The sequence below is a fragment of the Danio rerio genome, chromosome 3 (assembly GCF_052040795.2).
Source record: "Danio rerio strain M-AB ecotype USA chromosome 3, GRCz13ab, whole genome shotgun sequence".
Taxonomy (NCBI): Eukaryota; Metazoa; Chordata; class Actinopteri; order Cypriniformes; family Danionidae; genus Danio; species Danio rerio.
Genome location: NC_141023.1, coordinates 62,580,001 through 62,594,399, shown reverse-complemented (window position 1 = coordinate 62,594,399; position 14,399 = coordinate 62,580,001). Strand labels below are relative to the sequence as shown.

At 34.7% G+C, this 14,399-nt stretch overlaps 1 protein-coding gene across 1 annotated transcript in view; it reads left to right on the top strand.

Moving 5' to 3' along the window:
• The first annotated feature begins 762 nt into the window (after positions 1-762).
• The window catches only part of LOC147846103 (metalloproteinase inhibitor 2-like), a 19,546-nt gene continuing 5,909 nt past the window's right edge, over positions 763-14,399 (top strand). Inside the window, exons 1-2 of the mRNA XM_087245320.1 lie at positions 763-1,040; positions 11,246-11,346. Of these exons, the coding sequence (XP_087101446.1) occupies positions 920-1,040; positions 11,246-11,346 (222 nt within the window). The 5' untranslated portion in view covers positions 763-919. The remainder of the gene's footprint in view (positions 1,041-11,245; positions 11,347-14,399) is intronic.

Below are 14,399 nucleotides of genomic sequence, written 5' to 3'. Positions count from 1 at the left end.
CATTCATGGCACTGAAGTTCCCCAACCGAAGGGGAACTGAGCAGATTAAAGCATTATAAAGATAAAAGAGCTATGCTCTTTTTTTAGATTTCTTTATGAATGTTTTGAAGCGTCAGCTGAATTTTACTGAAAATAAATAAATCAAGAATCACAAAATGCACAGGAAAAAAAATATTCATTGTATTTACTAAAAAAATAATTTAGGTTAAGTGGATGCAAACAATTTATATGGGGTAAATTTAAACCAATTAAGTTGACAACTACTAAAATTAAGTCGTTTGTTTAAATTTAGCCCATATAAATTGCTTGTAACCACTTAGCTACCTCAAAATTGTAGTAACCACAATTAATATTTTTTTTCAGTTTAGCCTATACGGAAAACTGCTAATTTAATGAGATTGTTTTACAGTGTATGATATACTTAAAATTTCACAACTCAAGCCAGTTTAATATATGAAATACACATTGCTCAAAAATGAACATTTGTGCTTGGGCACAGAAACTTCTTTAATATGGAAGTGAGTGGCGGTCATCGTGCGGTCAAGAGCCAAGGAAACGTCAGAGGCTCTCTCCATTGCCCAATACAGTACTGTTATTAAATTTCATTACATGTTTTATTTCTATATCGGCCAACGTAAAAAAGACTAAATACCAACAAAACAGATGATGGACGTGATGACTAAGAGCGGCCAAGAAGTCATGCCGGCTCCGGGTAGGCGGAGCTCAGATGCGGATAAAAGCAGGGCGGGTCACCGAGAACGCAACTGTCCGTCCACTCCGAGCTTCTGACACCAGTCTGCTTTCATCAGCTCCTCACCGTCAGATTTTCAACTATCGCTCTCCGAAGTTTGCCTTGCGCAGCAAGCCAGTCTTTTACTGTATTTGTGCCAGTGTTGGTCGTGAAGAGTGTCCGCTGAAGATGAGTATGTCTCGGTCAGTTCCTCTGCTGCTGCTCGTGCTGTGTGGAGCCACGGACTTTGCCGGAGCCTGCAGCTGCTCTCCTGAACATCCACAGCAGGCGTATTGCAATGCGGATGTCGGTAAGATTTCATGCATTTAACTATTTCACATCCATGTCTGCATTATGCACCCATGACTGTGTCACATTAATGTGTGTGTATAAACCGTAGACAGGATCCTTTATTATGAAAATAATGCCTGCAGAAACAACATTTAAAATAAAACTTCTTAGATGGTTGCATTTTTAGAGTATGGTACTTAATTAATACAAATGACAAAGTAAACCACACTGTAAAAAATTTAAGGTTCCACACAATTCATTTGTGTTGTCTCAACACAAACCAATTAAGTTAACTTAACAAATGTAAGTGGTTCGAACATAAAACAAATAAGTTGTCCAAACAAATGTCAAAAATTGTGTTTTTTCAACTTATAAAAAAAATAGTGGAGCTGTAAGTCATTTTAAAAAGTTTCTCATACTCAAAAAATATGTTCGCTGTTTGTTCAAACTACTTATTTAAAATAAGTTAAAACAATTCTTGTTTTTAGAGCAACTTAATTGTTTTGTGTTCAATTTACTTAAATTGATCAAATCTAATAAGTTAATTTCCTTCATGTTGACTAAACACATATCAACACTTTAAAAAATTCAGGATTCCACACAATTCATTCTCGTCCCAACATAAATTGATTAGGTTAACTTAACAAATTTAAGTGGTTTGAACGTAAAACAATTTTGTTAAGAAATGTGTTGTTTCAACTCATTTTATACAAGCCAATAAGTTATTGTAACTGTAGTTGTACTTTTGCTGTACTCAAACAATGACGGTTCCAGTTTGTTCAAACTACTTATTTAAAATAGGCTGAAATGACAACTTTTTGGGGGACAACTTAATTGTTTTATGTTCAATCCACTTAAATTTGTAAAAACTAATAAGTTATTTTTAATTCCTTCATGTTGACATTACAGAAATCGATTGTGTGGAATCCAGCATTTCTACAGCTGAACATGTTGTGGTTTCTTACCCTAACATTAATATGTTATTTACACATATTAAATCCATTTATCTGTATCACAATAGTTTTTAAAGTTAGATTATGCTATTAATAATGATAATGTCAATGTATTTTATCATAACAAAACAATTCAAAACTTTATTGTCAGACTTGCATCTGAATTTTTTCTTGCATAACAGCATAATAAATACTCCTTACAAGGAATCAAAGAGTAATACAAAAAATATTCATTTTACAAGGACCTCATTCAGCTCCAAGACAGCCTGATGTAAAAATGACTCTTTAAATTTCACTTTATTAAAACCTGGGACTCTAAATCGAGGATTAGACTTGATGGTACACATTCATGATTCAACACATGACTAGGGTTCGAAATCATCTTCCTTGCCAGCCTTGTGAGGTTCTTGTAATACAAACGATCATATAATTTTTCAAGAGGCTTTCCTACTATCTTTGATCAGATTTTAATCTTGTTCATCAACTTTGTTTTGATATTCCCAAATAGGCACCATAGGGTCTGTCATGTTTTACCAAAGTTTACAATTTTAGCTGTGATTTCTTTTCTTTATTATTTTATTCACATTATTTTTACATATCTTGCTTTTTACAGTGTGTAACACTTACATTAACACTTTAGTTTGAGTACCAATTCTCACGTCTAACTATTGGCTTACTGCCTGCATATTTTTAAGATATTGGGTCTGTATTAGTTCTTATAAATATCCTACATCCTCAAACTCAATCGCTGAACCTAACAATTACCTTAAAAATATTAATTAGCAGAAAATTAGGAGTTTATTGAGTTAAGATTCATAGTTAATGGCAAGAATTGCCTCAAAGTGTGACCAGTTTCATTTTCATTTTTCAGAGCAGTAATTTGTTTACATGTTATAAATAACTAAGCAATGTGCATAATTATTTTCTCTCTAATTAGAACTATATGGGCAAAAGAAAATTAAAGGATGAGATTATTCAAATGAAATGAAAGAAGAGTCTTAAATAATAGCTGGTTGTACACTCTCAGAAATAAAGGTATGTGAGCTGTCACTAGGGTGGCTTTTCAAAAGGCGCACATTTGTATTTGAAGGGTCCATATTGGTACCTCAAAAGTATTTATTAGTACCTACAAATTTTAAGAGGAACACTTTTGTACATTTTAGGTACCAATATGTAGCCTTGAGGTATTAATATAGCCCTTTTAGGTACACATTTGTAAAGGTGCCACTCTAGTGACAGCTTGCCTACCTTAATTTCTGAGAGTGTGAAAACATGTGCAAAACAATGACTTCAAAGCGAGCTGTGATTGGATGAGCCAGGCTTAACATATCAAAGAAGTTTGTCAAGTGTTTTATTATTAAAGTAGTCAAAATGTCATTTGATTGTTTTCTTTTTAGGGAGCTTCATGGCAAAACAACTGAATGCTAAAAAAAAATGCAAGGTTGTTTTAACTAAAAGTTGGATCAAATATAAAGAATTTAACCACTGGGTTAAAAATTGTAGTTTAAATTCAGTTGGAAAACATGTAGATTTAATATTTAACACTGGGTTAAAACAACCGAGTATTTTTTTAGAGTGACTGATGAGATGATTCATAAATGTATGATGAGTCTAACATGATATAAAATCAAGATAACACAACAATCCCCATAAAAATCCTCTGAGTCACATTTCACAAGTCATTATAAAACAATTTAACACACCCGTTCAGTCATATAATAATGCATAAAGGTGTGATGTTACTTGGCAGTAATAAATAACTGCAAAAATCAGCTTCACATTGTGAACGTATCCGGCTAAATCTCATCTCAGACACAGCCCACCTTTTATTTTCGCATAAATTCATTATGAATTCAATCCCCATGTGTATAAATAGAGCAATGTAAGCTCATCCTCCACTGATATCTGCTGTATGAAAGCACATAATGTCCCACATCTGTGCAGTGTATATCATCCTCCTTGAAATATGATAAAGCTGAAATTATAAAGGCCTGATTTGATCCTCTGACCTTCAGCAGCCGGCCATTACATGACCTGTGCATTTTCCATTGAGTGTAGTAGCCCTGTAATTAAGCCCTCCTTCAACAGGCTGATTGCAGCTCCAGAAAATGAGAAAGCATTGCCACATGCTAGCGACATACCGTGGTTTGTGTTTGACATTAGATAGATGGTCATTACATGACTTGGGATGGCGAGACCCCACTGACCGCACACCCACCTATACTTAACAGAGATTCGCTGAACAACAACATCTGGCGCCCACCGCAGGAATCGGCCATCTCATTCTGGAGAATTCTGGCTGTTTGAAACTCCCACATGACTTGCTCATGATGGCTGAAAGATTCAACACAGTCGAATCATATTAATAAAGCCCTTTACACAGTTACAGATAGTCTCAGCCATATAGTAGCACTGCTCTCAGACCTGTGGCTAAATGCCTGATGTAATCTTATGTAGATTTGAAGTGAAGACACCTCTTATTGGTTTGAATATACAGTTGGATGTGCAGCAATCTTAATCAGTCCACACACAGCAAAATCCTCTGATTCAAATGTACTCAGTTTAGATAGTGGGCTCTATTTTGACGGTCCATGCGCAGAGCGCAAAACGTAGGGCGCAAACGCTTTCAGGGCGTGTCAGAACGCATTTTTGCTAATTTAAGGACCGCTTTGCACCATGGTGCATGGTCTAAAAGGGTTGAGTTTATTTTCTTAATGAGCTATAGGTGTGTTTTGAGAATAAAACAATCAGAGTCTCATCTCCCATTCCCTTTAAGAGCCAGCTGCGTCGCGCCATTTGCGTATTTTGACGTAAAGTAAGTTCGCTTTTGCTCTCGTGGATAAGGAAACCTTACCGCACAGACATCAATTAGCCAATGAATAATTAATTTCGTTTGTTAAGCGCAAAGATTTGTTTCAAAACTATTTCTAAATTCAGTTCTAATTTCCAGCAAACGAATAAATGAACAATAATAACAAAGTGTGGTCAAAATACTGAGTTATTTCCAAATACACCTGCCATGCCCCATATGGTCTAAAACCTGACAGTTGGACAAATCTAAGCTTGTTTTTAATAAAACAAATATGGATATAATAAATAATACTGCTAATAATAATAACATTATACAAAAGCAAATTGAATTAACTGAAAAAGCCTCCCGAGATGAAGAAAGTAAGGCAGTGGTTTTTAAATCTTCATGTAGGCTAGAAATTAATATATTTTGTAATATTTTAATCATTTATATTTATATCCTATATATCTTTATTACATATATATCCTTAATATATGATATCTTTATCAAGATATTTGCGTATTGCTCTGCATCTTGTGTGTATGGTGTAAGCCAGGCGCACTTTGCGCCAGACAATAGACCAACTTTGTTCTGGTCTAAAGAACAGACTATTTACAGTTTCTCAAAATAGCAACGCGCCAAAACATGCCTGACCAGAACGCCTATGGGCGCACATATGAGCGCAAATGCATTTGCTATTTAAACAGCGTGGCGCAACACCTCAAAATGACCCTTGCGCCGAGCTGAAAGTAGCAAAAGACCATTGCGCCGCGCCTTGCGCCACATTGCGCCAGGTGTATGGTAGGGCCCAGTATTTGGTCCCTCTCTAAATCACGTTGAAGTTACTCAAGTTAAAGAGACAATGAAAGGATTAATAAGGTAATGATTGAGCACTAATGATAAACCAACGCAATCTCACGGCAATTCATAACTTTTTGATTTAGTGGCTAATTCAGTTGAATTTGTACAATTTAGTACGATTTGCTCATCACCCAATGACGGTTGGGGTTAGGGGCCACGCCTTCTTTTTAACATCGTACATTTTCATACGATTGAACTTGTGCGAATTTGTACGAATTAGCCACTAAACTGGCAAATAAAAATACTTAATAAATAAAATACTTCCGTTTCCTAGTGAGATCAGACTGGATAAACAGAAACACAGAAGAGAAACAACTTACAGATGAAAAAACTACAACTGACCTCAGTCACAGCCTTAGACGAAATCAGCTGAAATATGATGCCTCGAATCTCTCAAAATCTCAGCAGAGGATCATCAAGCAACTCCACAAACAGCAGCTTTACTTATTACCAACCTGTTTGCCCTTATTTAAAGAGGGACCAAATACTCTCGGGATTTACTCAGAGGATTTTGCTGTATATAGAAACAAGCCTGATCGAATTAAAACCTGTATTGTTTACATCGATGACAATGCTCATTAACAAGGCTATATTAAAAGCAGGTTTCTTAAAGTCTGCATGAAGTCAGCGGTTACAAAGTTTATTTTGCTAGTTCACATTCTTATTTTTAAGGTGAATAATTAATCCATGCAAGTTAATCCATAATAAAATAAATATATTATAAAATAAAAATAAAAAGTTTTAAAATAAATTTATTTTGGTAATCTTTAATGAAAGTCTGACCATTTGACCGTTTGGAGTGGAGGTTCTTTTGTTAACATCAACCTGAGGGGATTCTATTGACCATTTCGAATGTGGTGATGTCATTGGCCTAGCAACTAAAACATTTATAGACATTGCTTTCTGCATGACAGGTTATTTGTTGAAAGTGTGTTGTCATGATACTGGAATTTTCAACTTCAATACGATAAATACGATACCATTTTTCGATATCAGGAAAAAATTCTGCAACAAAGTATGCAAATGAGACAAAAAATAAAAAACAATACTGCATAATACTTAAATCGGGATTGTCAGCAGTCCTTAAGTCCAAAAGGTTGCTGGTTTAAGTCCCGTCTGGGCCAGTTGGCATTTCTGTGTGGAGTTTGCATGTTCTCCCCGTGTTCATGTGGGTTTCCTCCGCATGCTCCAGTTTCCCTCAAGGTCCAATGACTTGCAGGATAGGTGATTTGGATAAACTAACTTGGCCGTAGTTTATGTGTGTGAATGTGAGAGTGTTTGGGTGTTTCCCAGTACTTGGTTGCAGCTGGAAGGGCATCCACTGCTAAAAACATATGCTGATTTAGTTGGCAGTTCATTCCGTATTGGTCATTCCTCATAAATAAGGGACTAAACTGAAGGAAAATTAACGAATGAATGTTAAAATCTTAAAATTATTATTATTTATTCATCTCCCAGCTGTAAGAATAGAGAGTGCGAGAGAGCAAAGCCATACTAGCCAAAAGCAAGATTGTATCATTTTTAAAATTTTTGACAATATTTATCAATAAATAAATAAATAAATTATATATATATATATATATATATATATATATATATATATATATATATATATATATATATATTTATTTATTTATTTATTTATTTATTTATTTATTTATTTATTTATTTATTTATTTTATTTTTATTTATTTTTTGACAACACTAGTCTGTTATAAAACTGTTAAAAATAAACTAAAAGTTGCACTACATACTAAACTAAGTACTAAAATGTACATTTCGGGTACAAATATGAACTCAAACTAAACTATCACAAACATATAGCTTTTGAAAACTTATTTTTATGCCCAATAAACCAATTGTCATGTAAACGAAAAGATTCCATTGTAATGAATATAGTGTGTTGTAAATACCCCCTGAAAACTACAAGATGGTATGATTGACATTGGTTAGGTCGGTTGCCATCATAGTTTATTATACAAAAATCATACCATATCATACAAAAACTATATGCATCTCAGTAGTTTTTTATCGCATTTTAAGTTTGTATATGCATCTTGCAGTTTTCATTCAGCAATGTTTTTTTAAATGACATCCCAAAATGTGCATAAAATTGGTCTTTGCAAACTAGCTAAGACACTAAAGCATTGATTAATCTTACATAATAATAACTTTCGTGCCATCAAACAATTAATCTCATCCTAAATAAAATATTGTGTTTACATAATATCCAGTATGTGTGTGTGTAAAGTGCATTATTGTGAGTGAATGCATTGTGAAATTACACTGCTCATCATTAGCATCAGCATTAATTATTAATATAATTATTAATATTAATAATGTGAGCAGAGAGGATCATATTGTAAAGTAATGCATATTGTAAAGTAATGCTGTTAAAATTACTGTATCTCTACAGAATAATATGCATGTAAAGTCAGCATTGATTCATTTCAGGTGTTCAATGAACAATGACGCCTCAGGAATAAGCTGTCTAAATGTTCAATAGTTCAAGCTGAATATCCAATCAAATCTGTACAGCACTACATGTGACCTGCAGAACTTATAAATGAATGAACAATATGGAGGGCTCCCTTTCCCCCTCTCACATACCTGAAAACAGCAGCGCTCTGTGTGTGCGTGTTTGTCATCCGCCTCAGAGGCTGTGATTAAACCAGCATAAACCCTGAGTGTGTGTTTCTGATGAGAGAGGCATGCCTGACTTCAGACTGGGATCCTGTGGGTGTTTTTGGCTTTCTGAATGTGTGGCCAATAGAAAAGACGCTCTGTGTTTGGGACTGAGCAGGGTATGTATGGGCCCTCTGATAACTCAGATAAAGTTTGGAGTCTGTACCATTTTATTTATGTTTGTGAAGCATGTCTTTTATGCTCAGCAATAAACTAGTAATATTATTAAATAGTAAGAACTGGGTTCTACATTGAATTTAATTTATTCCTGTGATTCAAAGGTGAATTTTTTTCTCTATCATTTTTATTATTATTTTTTTAATTTTTATTATTTTTTTATTTTTATTTTTTTAAATTCATTAATTAATTCATTCATTCATTTTTCTTTCGGCTTAGTCCCTTATTTAATACAATTGGCTTAGTCACTTATTAATATTATTATTTTTTAGGGGTCGACACAGCGGAATGAACCGCCAACTATTCCATCATATTTTTTTATGCAGCGGATGCCCTTCCACTCATTCACACACATTGTCATTATGCCCACTGCTGAGTGCTAAACACTGAGCCACCATGCCTCCCGCCATTATTTATTTTTTTATTATTATTATTATTTTATTGCAATTTTAGAACACAGAACATACAAGGGCAACAACAACATTATATTAACATCCAATCAAGTACAATATAAGAAGAAGAAAAAAAAGGAAAAAAACAACAATAACAATTATTCAAAAAGCAAAATTTAAGGCTTTAAAATAATTAACTGTTCTTTTTGCTTTGGTATTTTTTCTTTTTTTTAATCTTGCATAGGTAATGACTTATTTCTATTTTAAAGTGAGTAAAATTAGTTTTTTTACAGCCCTTTTACATTTATAAATAAAAAAAATTCCATTTATAATGAGCAAATTAACAATATGCCAAATTTTGAAGTCAACTGTGTTCTCATAAAAAAATAAAACATCTTTTTCTTTGAATCCCAATGCAATATTCGTATTCTGCTTAACAAAAAAGAAAAGATCACACCAAAACAACTGTGTATAAATACAATCATAAAATAAATGAACAATACTCTCTTCTTTATCATTACAGAAAGTACATTTTAAATCAACATCTTTACAAAATCTTGCAATTAGCCTCCCGCCATTATTATTATTATCAATGTTGTAAATGGGTATAATACTTCACATTTTCAAATAATGTTGGCAAAATGATGTCCTTTATTTAAAATAGAAGCCTTTAATAACCAAATGGTTCTGGCAACAATGTTGAGGATTCAAATGCAGCATCTTTATCAACAAGAGTAGTCGGGTCACAGGTGAAGAGATCAGTACAGTCGGCTAACGGCATAAACAATACACAAGGGGAGGGTCAGAAACCACGACAAGGAAAAACAAGACACGGAAACGCTTTGTAAAGTTACAACAACAAGACTCAGCAAAGAGTGTGTGTGTGTGTGTGTGTGTAAGTGGTGCATATAAAGTCATATTACATATTAACATATTAAACATCCTTTGTTTTAGACAATGTATTAACATTGGCTTTTGGTTATAATAACATTATTCAAAAACATTTTAGTTTATGTTTAGTTATTGTTATATAACTAAACTTACTTTTTGCAAAACTTACTTTTATAGGGGTTTAAACACTGTTGTGTGATGATAGTCTGTGAATATAACCAGCTTCTAATGGTAAAAAAATGTATTAATTATATTTTTAATAATAAAAACTGAAACAAAGCAGAAAGACTTTGATTGACATTCTCCCTTTGTACGTGTTATCAGAGGGCGAAAAGCCCTGCCCATTCGTGATGATCTCTCCCTTATTAGCATGGAACGTTAGTCTTGTTTTTGAATCTGCCACTATGCTGACACACAGGCATTTGTAGCTCCACCCTCTTCTTAAAAAATCTCATTTGAATTTAAAGCAACAGACACCAAAATGACACAATTAAGATCAAAACCTAAAAGGGGCAGATTAAAGGAGTTATACATCATTATTTGTGTGGAATTTGAGTTAAAACTTTATATACACACTCTAGGGACATCAGAGACTTATTTTATTGTAAAAGCGGTCCCCTTAAAGGAATGTTCTGAGAGCGTTCTCTGGGTGCCCACTGAATCTGCTGCTTCTAGAGAGATGCGTTTGAACTAGCATTTGGTATTTGTATGTCAGCAGCTCTATGGGAAGCGGGGTGGGGGGCAAACTGCCTGCTCCAGTCAGACTGCTGACTGGCTTCCTGAGCACATTCCTCACGCTGCCCTCGGCTAATCAAACACTCACGTGTGTCCATACACACTCTCAGCACCTGTAGCACAAAGCCGGACAACAGCAGCACGATACGGGTCATCTCAATGCTTGATAACAGCACATCTATACTGTAAAAAATATCTGTTCATTACTGTTTTCTATTGATTCACGGTTGTGATTTGCATTATGGGATCTCAATCTCTGCTCTGTCGACTTTTGATGTCGGAAATTCAACTCTACAATTTGACAGTGACTTTTATTTATTAGACTTTTTACTTAGTAGTTTGAGATAATATAATGTAAAATAGATGATATCTAGAGAAATAAGTCTGTAATATAACAGAAAATCTACTGGCAGCTTGTTAAAAGGATTTTGTAGCATGATATACAACACCAACCCAGACAATATATCACTTCAAACTATTAAAAAAACCTTAATAAAAGTCTCTTTATGAACTTTTCAAGGTTAAAAGTTGTTGGAAGAAAGATTGAGGTCCCATAATGCAATTCAAAGGCATAAATAAACAGGGAAAAACAAAAACATGAGTCTTAAAATACAGAAAACTGCTAATTTACAGATATTTTTACAGGGTGGACGCCACACACACAAACTACAGTGGAGCAGGCTATAAAATGTGCCAGAAAGTGAATGCTTTAAATATTTTCCTTTTCTTGTGTTTACAGTCATCAGAGCAAAAGTCGTCGGAAGAAAGGAGGTGGTCACCGGCAATGACGCTTATGGCTATCCAATCAAAATGATCCGATACGATGTCAAACAGTTGAAGGTCAGTGGAGAATTTTGCTCTTGTCATCCACTGATTTCAGTTAAAGATTTTTGCACTTTGGAAACACTAGTCAAGTGAACATTAGAACATTTATTCTATCGATAATAAATGTTTGCGTAGTTTTTCACACAATACAATAGCCCCTTTCACACATAGTGACCTTTCCGGAAAATTGCCGGCAATTTTCCGGAAAGGTTGTATGTGTGAACAGGTCCTTTTTGAAAATACCGGTAAATTCGTTCTGGCTATTTTCCGGAAAGAGAAGTTGTAACATTACCGGCAATTTGCCGGAATGCTGCGCTGTGTGAATGCAGAAGGAAGATTACCGTAATAAGCGTGTGCACGTCTAGAACGTGCTGACGTGAGACGTCTGCTTTAGCCAATCACAACAGTCAGACCCATTTACGTCCGCGCGATTTGTGAGAATAAAAACCTTTAAATATTTTTCCAGACACATTTAGCTGCTAGAAGTTAGTCAGATCACGTTTATATGTTCTTCTTTATGCCAACTGTGTAAATAATCATCGATGAGATGCTTATGTTTGTTTACCTTCAAGCTTCAGCCTGTGAGCGCCTGCACACGCACATATTATGAACATCTCGACGTGCGAAAGTGATCCTGCGAAAGTTGTTCACAATATTGATCATCCACAGAGTTTGTAATTTAGTCAAATGTTTACAAATACAAGCGCAGCCGTTTAAAGCTCATTTGTGGTAAATGATGTCAGAATTTACCGGTATTTTGGAATGGATGTGTGAATGCTCTTTTCCGGAAAATTTCCGTAACGTCCTCGCCTGTGTGAACAGCGCTTTTTTGAATATACCGGTAAAGTTGTTCCGGAAATTTTCCAGATATTTACCGGTATCACTGTGTGAAAGGGGCTATTGTTTTAGCCCCAAAACGTGTTTATCATAGTGCGTAACTTTCAATCAATTTGACTGTCTGCATCACATAACCAGATCCAAATATATGGTTTCTGATGCAGTAAGCTTGCTTATTAGCTCACCTGGTAAAATGTCACACCATAGTTTCAAACTCAATTCCTGGAGGGCCACAGCTCTGCACAGTTTTGTCACACAAGAGTTTGAAGTTGTGAAATTCTGTAGTACGGCGCTGCGAAAAGGGGCGGGATTAAACAAGATGACTAGTCATTTTAAAAAGCGAGCGATTGGCCCATATTTTAAATTTCTAATTTCTAATTAATTTTCTATTTCAATGTTTTGATCCTCAATTGGTCTCACGCAGTCAAGTGATAGGATTTCCCAAGTCAGAGTTTACCAAAATTACTTCCCAACACAGCAAGCTGTGAAACTTGTCAAACGAGCTTGCGTTTCAAGTTTGACGCATTCGTGTGCATATGAATGGAAGTCTATGGGGAGAAAAGCCCTGTGTGACCGCAGCTTTAAGCTGGTGTGAGTTGAAGGTGGTTGAAGCTAAACTGCAGTCCTCTAGGGATTGAGTTTGAGACCATTGTGTTCTTCAAAATCTTTTTTTTTTTTTTTGCATTAATAGTTATTTAAATAGCCTAATGACCCATCCACACAGCAATAGACTAAGGCCAACCTGCAAAAGTTTAATATAATTTCGGCCCTTCGCCCACACAACAATATCATTGTCTGTGCCCTAAAATGAACTTTTTGGAGAACGGGTTATAGAGTGGATCTATAATCTCAAACCGTTGCCCCTATTGTAGTCGTGTGGGTAAGCAAAATGGCACTGTTTGGAAAGGATGATGTCACTGTATCACATGATCAGAAGAATGAGGAAGAATCCCACACACTCAACAACAGTGAATACAGAGCTGTGTTAGTGCTAATAAACCTAGCTGTGCCAGCAGCACAATTACAACACAACCTGATAATGTTGTTTCAACTAGATGAGATGCATTGCACACATCATTACACAAGTCAGATATTTCTAAAGCTACCACAGTTTCCTGTTTGTCTATAATCAGAACCCTGAAGGACTCACTGCATTCCTTTTTGGATTTTAGTGCATACAACGAGGAAAATAAGTATTGAACTTGTCACCATTTTTCTCAGACAACATATTTCTAAAACTTCTGTTGACTTGAAATTTTTGTCAAATTTGAAATTTAAAAACAACCAAAGAAATCCATATATGCAAAAAAAAATTATATATATATATATATATATATATATATATATGTATATATATATTAATTAGTTTACAAATGAAGTAATGTGTAATAAAATGAAATGACACAGGGAAAAAGTATTGAACACATGAAGAAAGGGAGGTGTAGAAAGGCAGTGAAAGCCCAGACAGCAGCTGAAATCTCTCAGTAGTTATTCAACAACCCTCTTCCCTTCATCAACGTAAATGAATATTAGCTGCATCAGTCCAGCATCTACATTAGCAGGAGGATGAAGATGAAACCAGGGTGGACATTTCAGCAAGACAATGATCCAAAACACAGCCAAGGAGACTCTTAAATGCTTTCAGAGAAAGAAATTCAGGCTGTAGAATGGCATAGCCAATCACCTGACTCGAATCCAATAGAAAACACAAAATAGAGATAAACGTTGATAGACGAGATCCACAGAACCATCAAGATTTTTACACTCTTTTAAAATCTGTGGAAAACGCACACCTCATTCTCCATATGAGAGGCGTCTTTAAGCTGCCACCCCAAAAATACCTTAATTATTAAAAAAATAAGTATTAAATACGATTTAGTAGTTCAGTACGTTCTCCTTGTGTCATTATATTGTTATTACACATCACTCATTTTTTTTTATTTTTTTGTGATGTTTGAGTTTTTACCAAAATCTAATTACAATTCCATGTTAATAGCTCCTTTGGATATATTATTTCCAGGAGAAAACATGACGTGTTCAGTATTTATTTCTCCAGCTGTTTACAGTGGCAAATATACAATATCCATCTGGATGCAGACATTTCTTGAAATTATATTTTTATGGATGTAAAGATTTCGGAATCTGCCAAAAAAAACAAAAAAAAAAAAACATGATCAGTGCTACAGTATGTGGAGCTTTCACTGAACCAATTCCATTGCACAAAAGGTTCA